At 22.7% G+C, this 13,005-nt stretch overlaps 1 protein-coding gene across 3 annotated transcripts in view; it reads right to left on the bottom strand.

Moving 5' to 3' along the window:
* Positions 1–3,119: 3,119 nt before the first annotated feature.
* The window catches only part of LOC128960908 (kin of IRRE-like protein 3), a 59,374-nt gene continuing 49,488 nt past the window's right edge, over positions 3,120–13,005 (bottom strand). The window contains exons 6-11 of one of the 3 annotated variants that reach the window (XM_054307093.1): positions 11,928–12,239; positions 11,124–11,699; positions 10,097–10,234; positions 7,399–7,524; positions 6,393–6,622; positions 3,120–3,176 (exon numbers count right to left, since the gene is read on the bottom strand). In XM_054307093.1, coding sequence (XP_054163068.1) covers positions 3,165–3,176; positions 6,393–6,622; positions 7,399–7,524; positions 10,097–10,234; positions 11,124–11,699; positions 11,928–12,239 — 1,394 coding nt within the window. In that variant the 3' untranslated portion in view covers positions 3,120–3,164. Of the gene's footprint in view, positions 3,177–4,664; positions 4,966–6,392; positions 6,623–7,398; positions 7,525–10,096; positions 10,235–11,123; positions 11,700–11,927; positions 12,240–13,005 lie in introns of those variants that run through there. The other 2 variants (XM_054307076.1, XM_054307084.1) reach the window with 2 other exon arrangements.

Below are 13,005 nucleotides of genomic sequence, written 5' to 3'. Positions count from 1 at the left end.
AATATAACTATAATTGTAAATTTATAAATAATAGTTATTGTTATGAAAATAATTAATATTTTTAACAAATAATAGTTTACAAATTAACTTTATTTAAATAATTTATTTTTTAATATATTTGTCTATAATACAGGAGTTAATATATATGATTGGGTCACTATATGCATATACTATTAGAAACTCTATTTAATAAAGTTTTTATCTATAATTTAGACTATTAATGAATTTAAGTATAACTTATAGTTAAAATTGACAAATACATGCAATAACAGAGTGCTAAACTGCATAAGAATTGTAATAAATATATTTTATTATTTTTGAGACATTAAATTAATATTTTATTTAATAAATAGTGTTATTTGCGTTTCAATAATAGTTAGTTTTGAAGACACGAAAGCATATTATCAATTGCTATACAAATTGTTATTATATATTAATGAAAAAGCGATGTAATACTTAATATTTTAAAAGAAAATAATTTGATGTATGAATTATATTAGCAAATCAATCACTAAATTATACTCTTTTGACTTTTTCTCAGATAATTTTCACAAATATATTTATAATACACATTCACACATACAGTATTAATATCTAATGTACTAAAAAATAAGATTTGAAAAAATGAAACCTATTTTTAATCTAATTGCAAAAACACGAAAATGTAAAAATTATATCGTTATAAATATTTATTTAAAATAACATAAAAAATATTTTTATACTATATCTAGTGGACTTTTTATTAAAAATTAAATATAAAAATTTTAATAAATTTAAAAAATAATTTATTATAATTAAAAATTTATGAATAGTACCAAAATAAAGCAATTATCGTACTTATGATAAATTAAAATTATAAACTTATTATAATTATATCAGAGTTAAACAAAATTTCGATTCTTAGGTCAGTTAATGAGTGGTTGTATTGGATTTCTAGAAACTATTTTCTATATAAAAACTAATTATTAATATTTAAATGTTTTTCAAAATTCAATATTTTAAATATAATTCTCTTTATATTTATGTTATTGTTTTTATAGATATATTATTAATTATTTACAGTGAGAAATTTTACAGCAATTAATATTAAAATACATATTATATAAAGTAATTTCCTAGAAATAATAAACACAATTGTGAAAAACAGCGCACATTTTTACAGCACTTTTTTACAAAAAAAATGTTAAAATACATTATTTCTTTTAATTTAATAAAATAAATAATAATACATTTGTGGTCAGTATTTGTTGTAAAAAAGTGCAGAAAAATGTGCGCTGTTTTTCACAATTGTGTTTATTATTTCTAGGAAATTACTTTATATAATATGTATTTTAATATTAATTGCTATTTCTATAAATATCTAATAGTCTAAACTAACATATATAAACTTTAACTCTGTATTAGTTTTAATAATTGTTTTGTCTATTATAATGTGATCACTTGTCCAGTGCTTTAATAAATGTTTTTTAACTTTAAATTTATATTCAAACTTGTATTGCATTTTATCATATTATAGTACAGTATATGCTAATAATTAAAGTAAATTAATGTAATTATAATTAATGTATTTAAAATTATCACATTAATGACAAATTTTGTCTAATATGTACAGTTAGTCATGTAGTTAGAGTTAGCAAAAAATAAAATTTCTAAAAATTAAAGAAAAGTTTCTAAAAGAAATTTCTGTCTATTGGATCACCATGTTAATTTTGTTTTATGAATTTTTGTTATTATGTTATAAACTATAATTATTTTTATATTAACTAAATATTATTATTCCTATTTTAATTAATATTAAAAGCCAAACAATTATTATATTTTATTATATATTTTATGATTTTAAATTAAAATTATTTAAATAATGAGATTTATATAAATTTTAAATTATAAAATATATTTACATCTGACTTTTACATAGTATTTTACAGTACAGTATAATATAAATTTATATAATTAGACAATAATTAGTAATAGTGTTTATGGGAATCCCATAACATAATGAAAAGTAAAATTTCTATAAAAAAATTTTATTACACTTTTATTTCACTTATTACAACATTTCTACTAATATTTCTGTTAATATGAAATCATTTACGATAAACCTCTAATGATATTATATTGTATATTATATTCAACTGTGTTTCACATTCTCATCAGTAATTAATAACATTTATAAAACTTTTTATTTTTAGTAAAAAGTTGTTTCGCATCAATGAATCAAATTATTTCTGTAATTTTCATTTTAAAACACATACACATACTGTATAAACATTTGTGTAAAAATATTTAAGTATTAGTCAAATAAAAACGCTTTTTAAATATAAATTATTAAATAATTTATTAGTAATTTTGTTTATTAAAATTAAAAAATTATTTAAAAATCACTTTAATTGACAAATATTTTATTTTTGTTATCCAATAATTTTAAATATATTTTTATATTGAGAATATTCTGTACAATAATTAATTTTTATTTTAAATATTATTACAATAAATTTATTTAATAGTTCCTTATAATTTTTTAAATGTTGTTAGATATATATTTACAATTTATTATATAAAAATTTATATGTTTTCACGTATATAACAACAAATTTTATGAATGGTATTGATTTTTAATATATGTTTTTATATATAAAAAGTTTTTTGTGTTTATTTAATAAAATTCAAGTAGTTTTCAATTATATAAGAAATAATATAAATTATTTGTTATATATATATTTTTTAAAGATATTAAAATTGATTTTGTTTAAGATTATGTCAATAATAAAATAATAATAATAATTAAATCAATAGTTATTATTATTAGTACAAAAAATCAATAAAAAAGATTTAAATCTTATTATAATAATTGTTTTTCTTAATTTACATTATAATTGAATGTTTAATTGGTAATTTTTTTATAATTATTTAATGTAACAATAATTTAGTGATGAAACACCCATTTATAATATGATATAATCTCAAATATGATGTCAAAAGTCAATTGAGTTTTGTTTGTTCACTAAATTATTATATGAAACATGGATTTTATTGCAATTTTCAGATGCCGTCTTTAAATTGCTTGTATTTATAAAAATGTTGTGAAATACAATCACAATGATCATCATTATTATTATATCCGTGAAAATGAGGCAAAATAATGATTGGAAACAACAATGACTTCACAAAATTGGCTAAAAATAAGAAACAATAAAATGATAAATATTATTATTTTATATATAAATTTAAGATTAACTTAGACTCTAGACATTTATAATTTTATATTAAGTTTAGTATTGTCCTCATTATTGTTATTATTATTATTATTATTATTATTATTATTATTATTATTATTATTATTATTATTATTATTATTATTATTATTATTATTATTACTTTAATTATTTTGCTTGAAAATAAATTATTTGCAGAATATTAGAAAAGCAAATAAAATAAAATATAATAAAATATAATATAATATACAAATAAATAAGAAAAAATGAAAGTAAGATAATGTAATAAAATTAAATCTTAATGCAGTTTTGTAGCAAATAAACAATTGAAGTTATTTTTTGGATGGACTGTATGTCAGTGCTATTACTTGTAGTATAAGTGCTGGGCTTATAGTAGCAGTCAATGGATTATATATAAGCATTGAAAGGTCGATACAGGAGTTCATAATAAGAGTGAACTAAATTCAAAACAATTGGCAATACATTCAACACTTGAGGGATAAAACAGTTTTATAAAGTTTTGGTACATATGGTTATGACAAGCAGTCAATTCATTTCATTCATATATTTTTGGGTCTTATATTGAGTTTTTTGTTCAGATTTATATATTTATATAAAAAATATTATTTATAGATAATATATGAGTACAGTTATGGACTTAGTAATTGACTTTAAAGTTTAAATCATATATTAAATAGATTTACATTTGTTTCTGTCATATTCAGGTAATAGCCAATTATATGTCAAATATAAGTAATTTTTAGTTTAATTTATATATAAAGCTTCTAAATTTAATAAAAAAATAACTTCCAAAAATTGTTTGCAGAAATTTTAAATTCAATTTTTAAACTACAATAATAAATTTAAATGCAAAATAAATGTAAAATTTATTATCAAAACTTTATTAAAATAAAGTAAAACTAATTAAATTTATATTAAAATGCTATCTTATTATTATTTACATCAAACCATAGATCAAACGTCACGATAAATATAAGAGAGTAGGCTTTAACTGTCATTTACACAATAATTTTGACTTTTATACTAACTTTTGTTTTTATGCATACATTTGACCCTTTTTTAATACAACATATTATATAACAAGAATCTAATAAATAAATTAACAAACAAAATGCTAACAAATCCTATGAATACAAAAAAGGTTGAATTAATGTATAATAATAAAGATAGCAAAGGGTTGGGCATTTGATGGCCATATATTTATATATGAATATAAAAGCTTTATTTTACTAATACAATGCATACAAAAGCGTTGGCAACTAATTGGCTTTAAAAACAAAAGAAAAACTTTAATGTCATTCACAGCAGTTTTGCGATTATATATTAAATATGTAATGAAATTCTTGCCTTTGATTTGGTTATCAATAAAATAAATTTTATTTGTTTCAAAAACGTTTGTATAAATTTATGACCAATTGTTTTATGGACTAGAAATTTATATACAATGATGAGGTGATAATTGTATATTAAATAAGTGCTGAGACATAGAACAGGTAGGCTAGACATCGGTGTGTTGATGAGTATTGATATCATCATTGCTTCGGATGGCTTGCGGAGGCAACACCCGAACCCTCCGCGGGTGTTGTAATGTACTAAACACTGGATGTTGTGGCGGACAGTTGGCTATAATATAATTAGTATTAAGTGCTGGCAGTGGATGTGTTGATGAACTCGACAGACAATTTGAAGGCACTTGTAATGGCATTTCAACATATGATACGTTCTTTAACTAAATTTTTGTGATTTAGTTGCGTTTATTAACAAATGTTATTCAATTTAATTGAATGTAATATTACAAGATTTTATTGAAGATTTTGATGATATTTTAGTAAAATATTGTAGATTTGTAGATATAATTTGAAATAGATAAAAGTCATAAGTATTAGATTAGTATGTTTTTAGAATAAATGTTGAAATAACAAATTATTATATAAAAGGGCAAAATAGTGAGAGAGAGAGAGAGAGAGAGAGAGAGAGAGAGAGAGATTAATGATAACAAAAACATAATATTAGTAATCAATGATTAGATTTTTGTAAAACACCAGAAATAGTGTATAAACAAACTATTAAGCAATTCGTGAAGTAATTAAAACAATAAATTATATATTTTTCTAAACTTTTAGTTTGTTTTGTTGTCAAAACATAATATAAACCAAATATTTTATTTGCTTTTAGTTTACTTTTCTGTTTCTTCAAGACAGAGATTGAGTGAGTGTTAGCTTTACATTGATTTTCAAAACTAGAAAATAATTCAATAGAAAATTGTTTGATTTAATATTGATTTTGTTTGTGAGTAAATCCGAGACTCGTAGCAAAAAAAAATATAAATTTTAACTTAAATTTGGTCAGAAATTGATTGAATTTCTAAATCTCTAAAACTTTATAAGTGATAACAAAATAAGTTAATTGAATTTATAAATAACATATTTCAATATACAGTATTTTCCGACTCTCATCTAATATATATTTCATACAAATCCCAACATTTTTCATTGAATTAATACTAATCTATAAATTTTATTTCAAATAAATTACAATAAAGAATTGTAAAGACAAATATTTTCTTAGATTTAATTTCTGGTAAAGAAATATCGATTTTATTTTAAAACATATTTGAAATAGATATAAACTAAATGAAAATTGGCATCTATTTGTGTCATTAATTTGTTTTAAAACTAAATAATTTATACGTTTCATACAAAATACACTATAAAACTATTAATAGTTATATACCGGTATATCATAAACATTATACTTAATTTATATTTTGTATTTAAATTTTTCTTATATGATAAAATAATGAAAATATACATTTAGATATAAATTATCTAAATGAATATAAATAAATGTAAACCCTTATAAGAAAAATTGAAAAATAAAAAATGACAAAACTGTTAAACAATAATATAGATATTATAATATAAAAATAATTTTCATTTAGTAAACTATTGTGATTTTGAAGGCAACATTTGGTATGTCTCTTGAGGCTCATCTCTATTTGGTTTTAAAAATTAGATCTCTTTCTCTCTTTATGTGCGGGAATATGTGTTTGTCATATAATTTAAATGGTTTTTGGGTTTTAGCATAAAATGACTTAAAAAACGATAAAAAGAAAGGGAAGGCTTTAATAAAGACAACGAGATATACAAATCATACCGTTCTGTGGTTTGATGGCGGAGATGGTGGTGGAGAAGCCCTCCAATGGGCTGTCGTGTTGTGCGGATTGTGTTGAATCTGGTGGTGATGGAGGCCATCGGGACCGCCATTCATACCATTACCGTAGGCTTGTGTTAGTGGTGTTGTTAACGAGTTGTTGCACTTCTCGCTCATGTCGTCATCGATCTCACTGTTTCTGGTGATGGCCTCACTCGAGGCTAAACTTATATCTGTATTAGTCATATAACAATTTAAACAATAATTTATATTTATATCAAATCATGAAATTGCTTTTTTATATTAAAATATCAATAATTTTATGCATATAGTGTCATACAATTTTGTATTAAAAAAATTATAAGAAAATTATAGTATAATTATAAAAATATTTGAATACTAAAATTTTAAATTAAAAAAAAATATTAATAAAGTTAAGGTAATATTTTGCAAATTTAATAAATAAATAGCATAAATTTCTTAAATAAAATTATAATATAAATATTTATAGCAAAATTTATGGACATTAATCATAAAATTGTTTCAATTAAAGCAAAAGCATTTTAAAAATTCATGTGAAGGAAAGTTATGCAAAGCTAGACATAAATTGATGATATGGTTTGCAGTGTACATGCATTTCATATGTATGGCAACTGAACATCACATACGCCTATATAATATAATATAAAGTAATAACACAAAAGTTGTTGCAAATTGTTTTCCAATAAATTGATACAAAAAATACTAAAACCGCAAAATATATGGCAAACAAGTAATGCATTTGCATATAAAACGAGACTATAAAAAGTGCCAAAAATGTTTAACCATTACATTCAATGCAAAAAAATGCAATTCTATAAACAATGTAAAACTATTGCAATAAAACAAAACGCAATGTTTCTAATGTTTAATAAGCAAATAAGCAACAATATTAAGTGTGCCATTATCTGTACTACTATAATAATAATGCTGTTTATATGTATTGGTAATGTTAGTACCACTAAATTACCTGGTATAATATCTGGACACTTATCATCACCCACTTGGTCCCCCCCACAAGTGCATACATCGCATATGTCTTCAACCGATTTTCTAATAGCGATTGTTGTCTTGTCTTTTATATTACGATTTTTTGCTATACATTAAGTTAAAAATTTTATAAAATTTTAAACTTATATCTATTAATAAATCCCTTATATGTTTGATATGATTTAAAAACAATTAAACTAAAGATCACATTTTATTTTTTAAAAATTGTTTAACAATTGCATTGCTTAAAATCTTAAGTCATTTTTATAATTAATTTTAGTTAATTTTATAAAAATACTGGATATAGATTAATGATTTTAACAATATTATTTAAATTTGTAATGAAAAAATTAAAATTTACTTTACATTAGGATAACTAATATTTATTGTATATAAAATTATATTACATTAAATTTATTATTTAAAATAATTTTATTAAACTACTTATTTTTTTAAATTATAAAAATTAAATTAAAAAAAAATTATTTCAAAATTATATCTATAAAATCTCTCAAAACCATAGGGACAAAAAATCTATGAAAATCTATGAGCATATATTAAACTTATTAATTAAATAAAAAAAATATTTTTAAATATATTTTTAATAGTATTTTTATAGTAAACAATCAGTTTTAGTTATTTTCCAATATTAAGCTATGTTATGAAATCTGTCATTTAAATATCAATATATTTTTTTAATGAATTAAAGTTTAATATAGAATTTGTATAATTCGTCCGTCACTTTTTAGCTTAATTTGTAAACAAAATATTAGCAAAAATAATAAAATTAAAATATTAAAAATTATATAAATTCAAATAATAAAAAAATCTTATTTGCAATTAAATCTAAATTGCTAAACTATTTTAAGAAATTTACCAAATTTGTTTAAAATAAATACATTCAAAAAGTTAATGTTTAATAAATTTTTTAAAAAGTTATTATGAAAACATTTTTCTAAAATGGTAGTATTTTAAACAATAAAATTTAATATAATTTTACTTTCAAACCATATTATTATTATCATTATTAATACTTAGAAGTACTACTTATAATATAATATAAATATTACTTAAGATTAATTATATTATAATAATACAATTATTGTATTCACATAAATTAAAATTGTTATTTTTGTATAATATCTATTCTGTATAAGTAAATACTGTACTGTAAAATAATATACTGTTTGTCTAATCTAAAGTAATAAAGCTGATTATTATTTGTTTTATTAATTTATTAATTTGAATTGAAAGTAAAAATATTTCATAAAAATGTCACATAATTTATTGTTTTGTAAAATTTGCAAAAAAAATATGTAAAAATTCAATTTTATGACCATCTTTCCCACTGTGATTTATACATATATAGCTATAACATTATTAATATTTTTAAAAATATTGTAATAATAATAATTTCATGAATTTCCTAGAATTTTATTGAAATATTCACTAATATATTGTTAAAAATTGAAATGTAACTATTATTTGTATATAAAATATAATATTAGATGTAATATTTGTATAAAACATTATTTAATAATGATATTGATTTTTCAGTCTATAAAACATTAAGAAATACATAAACTCAATATCATAGAAAACATATGAAAACTTTTGTTATCAAAATATATATACTTTTTGGATATAAATTTTATAAATAACTAAAAAGGAAAAGAATTTTAATATTCTTTAGATATAACTCTAACTGAATGTTAGTCTAAAATACAATCAATTCTCTGATATGTCTTAAATTTTGTATCAAAAAAATATGACCCAAAAGAAAGTTTATACCAATTCTTACAATATATTCACACAATATATACAATACATTGACTTAAATCTTATTTGAATTTTTTGTGATATTTCTTTTGAGTCAATCTTTGACTTTTGTCACCAGTTTTGTTACTAAAGTGGTTTACGAGATATGAGAGACAAACTGATCAAAAATATTATAGTATAAAAAATTTATTCAATTCATTACATATCCCGAAGCTATAAAAACATACCGAAATACAAGTGAAAATTTGATAACATAAATGTCACTCAAATTTTTTTTATTCACATATAAACTCATTTTTTATTAATAATATTGCTATTCAAAAATTTCCAGTATTTGTCGATTGTTATGAGAAAAAAAAGATGACATTTAAATAACAAAAAATATAAAAACACTTTCTGTTAATATGAGGTTTTGAGTATTTATAACTTAATATAATAGTTTAAAATAGTTTAACGCAATAAACATATGAAGACTTAAATCATTCAAACAACACTCGTATTGAATATTCAATTATATAAACCAATGATTTAAATATCAAAATAAATATCAAAATTCATTTTATTTTTACTTTCAATTATATATTTCATGAAAATCTTTTCTAAAGCCAATGATTTGAATGCAAAAAGTTTTTAGAAAATGAAATAAAGAATGAAAGAAGAGAGAGAAAGAAAGAAAGAAAGAAAGAAAGAAAGAAAGAGAGAAATAGTATAGTTTAAGTGAAATATCTACTCATTTAATGTTACGAGTGTTTTAGGAGTAAGTGTTGTCCATTTGAGGACTAAGTTTATGTCAATTTATTGAATTGTCGGTCACTATTGAATGCAATTGTCTTTCTAAACGATAGTATTTCCAATGAATACTATAGTATAGTATGCAATATAAATGGCACATCACTTACCTCTTTCATTACGAAGTCGAGCAGAACTGGACCTAAATTTCATAACAATTACGATAACAAAGGCAATGATGACGAGTGCACACACTATGGTTATCAGTAGAGCCAGCACTGGGCTAAAACTTAACTGCCATACATTGCCTGAAATATAATATATGGCAATAAATAATATAGAAATATATTAAAAGAAAAACTAAGAGTTAGTGATAAGGTTTTTCCTCTATTTATACAGTAGTAATGATATCACAGACAACACACGTTTGCACTTCAAAACAATACTAAAATATATGATATGTTATAAATGTTTTTTTTTCTCAAAATGAGTTTTTCCTATCATATAAACTTTATATATAAAAATACCTATTTTTCGAAATCCTTTTATATGTTTTTATATAAAATAAATTATAATTATTATACTTTAGTTATTGTCTAAATAAAAAATTTCATTTTTCACTCATTTCTCTAAATATTATCAGTAAGACATCCCTTTAGGGATAGGAAAAGGAAACAAACTATTATTTATTATATTATATAACTAAAGACACAATTATAGATTGAGATATACTGTACTAACTCAACTCCCATAACACAAAAAAATAATGAAATTATTTACTATTATCAGTAAATAAAACTTCAATTTAATATATATATATATAACTTTAAAATAAAAAATAATTTCCTCTTAAATAGATTGATAATTTTTTTGTAAATACCTAAAATAATTATTTATCTACTGAAAGAGTAAATTGAAAATTTAATCAATTATTTTGTATGATAGAGATGGGAAACAAAGATAACAATAAAAGTAAAATTGTTGTATTGAGTGTAAAACTAATTGTAATCAAGTAATATATCACTTGGCATTTGGGACTCACTTTCCCTCAATAGGATTATCCCAAAAGTATAGCGAAAAATGTTTGTTTACAGTGTGTTGTCATGTATTTGAACGAAACAATCGATTAATGTGTTTGTCTGTGATGTGCTGTTAGGTCAAGAAATGGTAGTTTTCTAAACAAAGTCAATGACATACCCCTTCCCATTCTGTTCATGGATTCGGGTAATGATAGCGTGTTTGCGGTCAATGCGACCCCTTTTGAGCGCCCCTTAGCGTTGGCCGCGTATATAACTATAAGAAAACTACTGCCCGATGGAAGACGTTTAGCTGTAAATGAAGGCCAGGCAGAGGTGATATTGGCCCGCAGTTTGTGCTGAATTGTGTCGTGAATTTCTAGTATGAAATGTTGCAGAAGACCCCCGTCGTAGCCTTCGACACAGTCTACTTTGATTGAGTCCTCGGTTACATTAAGTACTGTACAATTCTTGACAGCATCGGGAGGTCCGGCAGGTATAATAGTGAAAGTGCACGGCTCCACTTGCGGACCAACCGAATTGCGAGCCCAACAAAACAGGGCCCCGTAGTCAAACTCAGTCCGCGGCATATATGTAGCCACACTTGTCGACCCTTCAGTCATATGGTTCATGATCTCCATGTGCTCACCGCTAGAGTTAAAACCCCATCGAAAGCTGACTTCTGGCGGATCGGAGTCCACTTCGCAGTAAATCTTGACCGACTCATGTCTGGCCGCACCGTAAAGTATTTTTTGACCTAAAATTTATTGCATTTTTGTGTTAATATAAATAAATAAATAAAACATAAAATAACAATTTAGAAAATAGCAAAAATGTATTTTGTGTTTATGATAAACGATACAAAATTATTTTATGCTATAAAAGAAAAACAAGTGATTTGTGAAACACATGTCATGTACTGTATGTCCACAAGAGATAAGTGAATGTAACAAATAACAAGAAACAACAAAAAATCGATACAAACCTTGTTTACATACCGGTGCGTACTGTACTCTCAGATGAACTGAATTACTTTCACCCTCGCCCTCATTGTTAACAGCACTGCACGTATAGCGACCCCTCTGGAGGCGCTGTACTCGTTGGAGAACAAGTGACTGATTGCTGACTATAACTCCTGCCGATGTGTTGGTATGTATTTCTTTGCCCTCAAACCACCACCTAATCTCCGTAACCCAGGGCGCCGCCCGAATATTACACTCAAAATATACATCATTGCCCTCTTGGATATGTGAATGCCTTAATTTACTGCCCAAACGTAATGATAATTGCGGAACATCTGTATCGAGAGAGAGGAAAGACCGACAAAAATTGAAAAAATTATTTAATAAAAATTATTTGAAATTTTGTTCACTTGAGAATTCATTGTTGAAATACTCTATATTACATAAACATAGTGTAAAAACTAATGTTTTATTGCAAATTGTGTTTCAAATCAAAAAATTATATGTTATATGAATAAAGAATATTTTCCAATAAAAATCTATATAAAATGTAATCAGTAAAATATATTTATAAAAAAAAATAATTAGCATATTATCTAACTTTAAATACTGTAAAACACGATAGTTGTTATTAGTGTTGCATAATAGCACCGGAAAATAATTTTGATAAATGAGTTGAGTTTTTTTCAATTAGTCAAAAATTGACTTAATTTCCCGAAACTATAATCACTGAGAAATATATTTTGCATAATACACATGCATATACATTATATATAAATATAATACTTATATATATAATATTATTATCCAAACATTATTTATAGTTTGTAAGTAAAAAGTATATAAAATAATATAAGTATATTTGCATTAAACTTAAATATCTGTAAAAACCTTTCAACAAAGTCGCTAACAAAATGGTTTGTCATTAGTTTCGCATCAATGACATAAAGTTTGACTAACTTTGTATTTTTGCTGTTCTCTCTCTCTCTCTCTCTCTCTCTCTCTCTCTCTCTCTCTCTCTCTCTCTCTCTCTCTCTCTCTTACAGTGATTATTATATTTATGAGATTAAATAGTGGACTTCATTGTAGTTGTACTCAAAA

The sequence above is a fragment of the Oppia nitens genome, unplaced genomic scaffold, assembly GCF_028296485.1.
Source record: "Oppia nitens isolate AA-2021 unplaced genomic scaffold, nextdenovo-longstitch-racon4-pilon3 scaffold13_pilon_pilon_pilon, whole genome shotgun sequence".
NCBI classification, from domain to species: Eukaryota; Metazoa; Arthropoda; class Arachnida; order Sarcoptiformes; family Oppiidae; genus Oppia; species Oppia nitens.
This window is presented reverse-complemented; position numbering and strand designations above follow the sequence as displayed.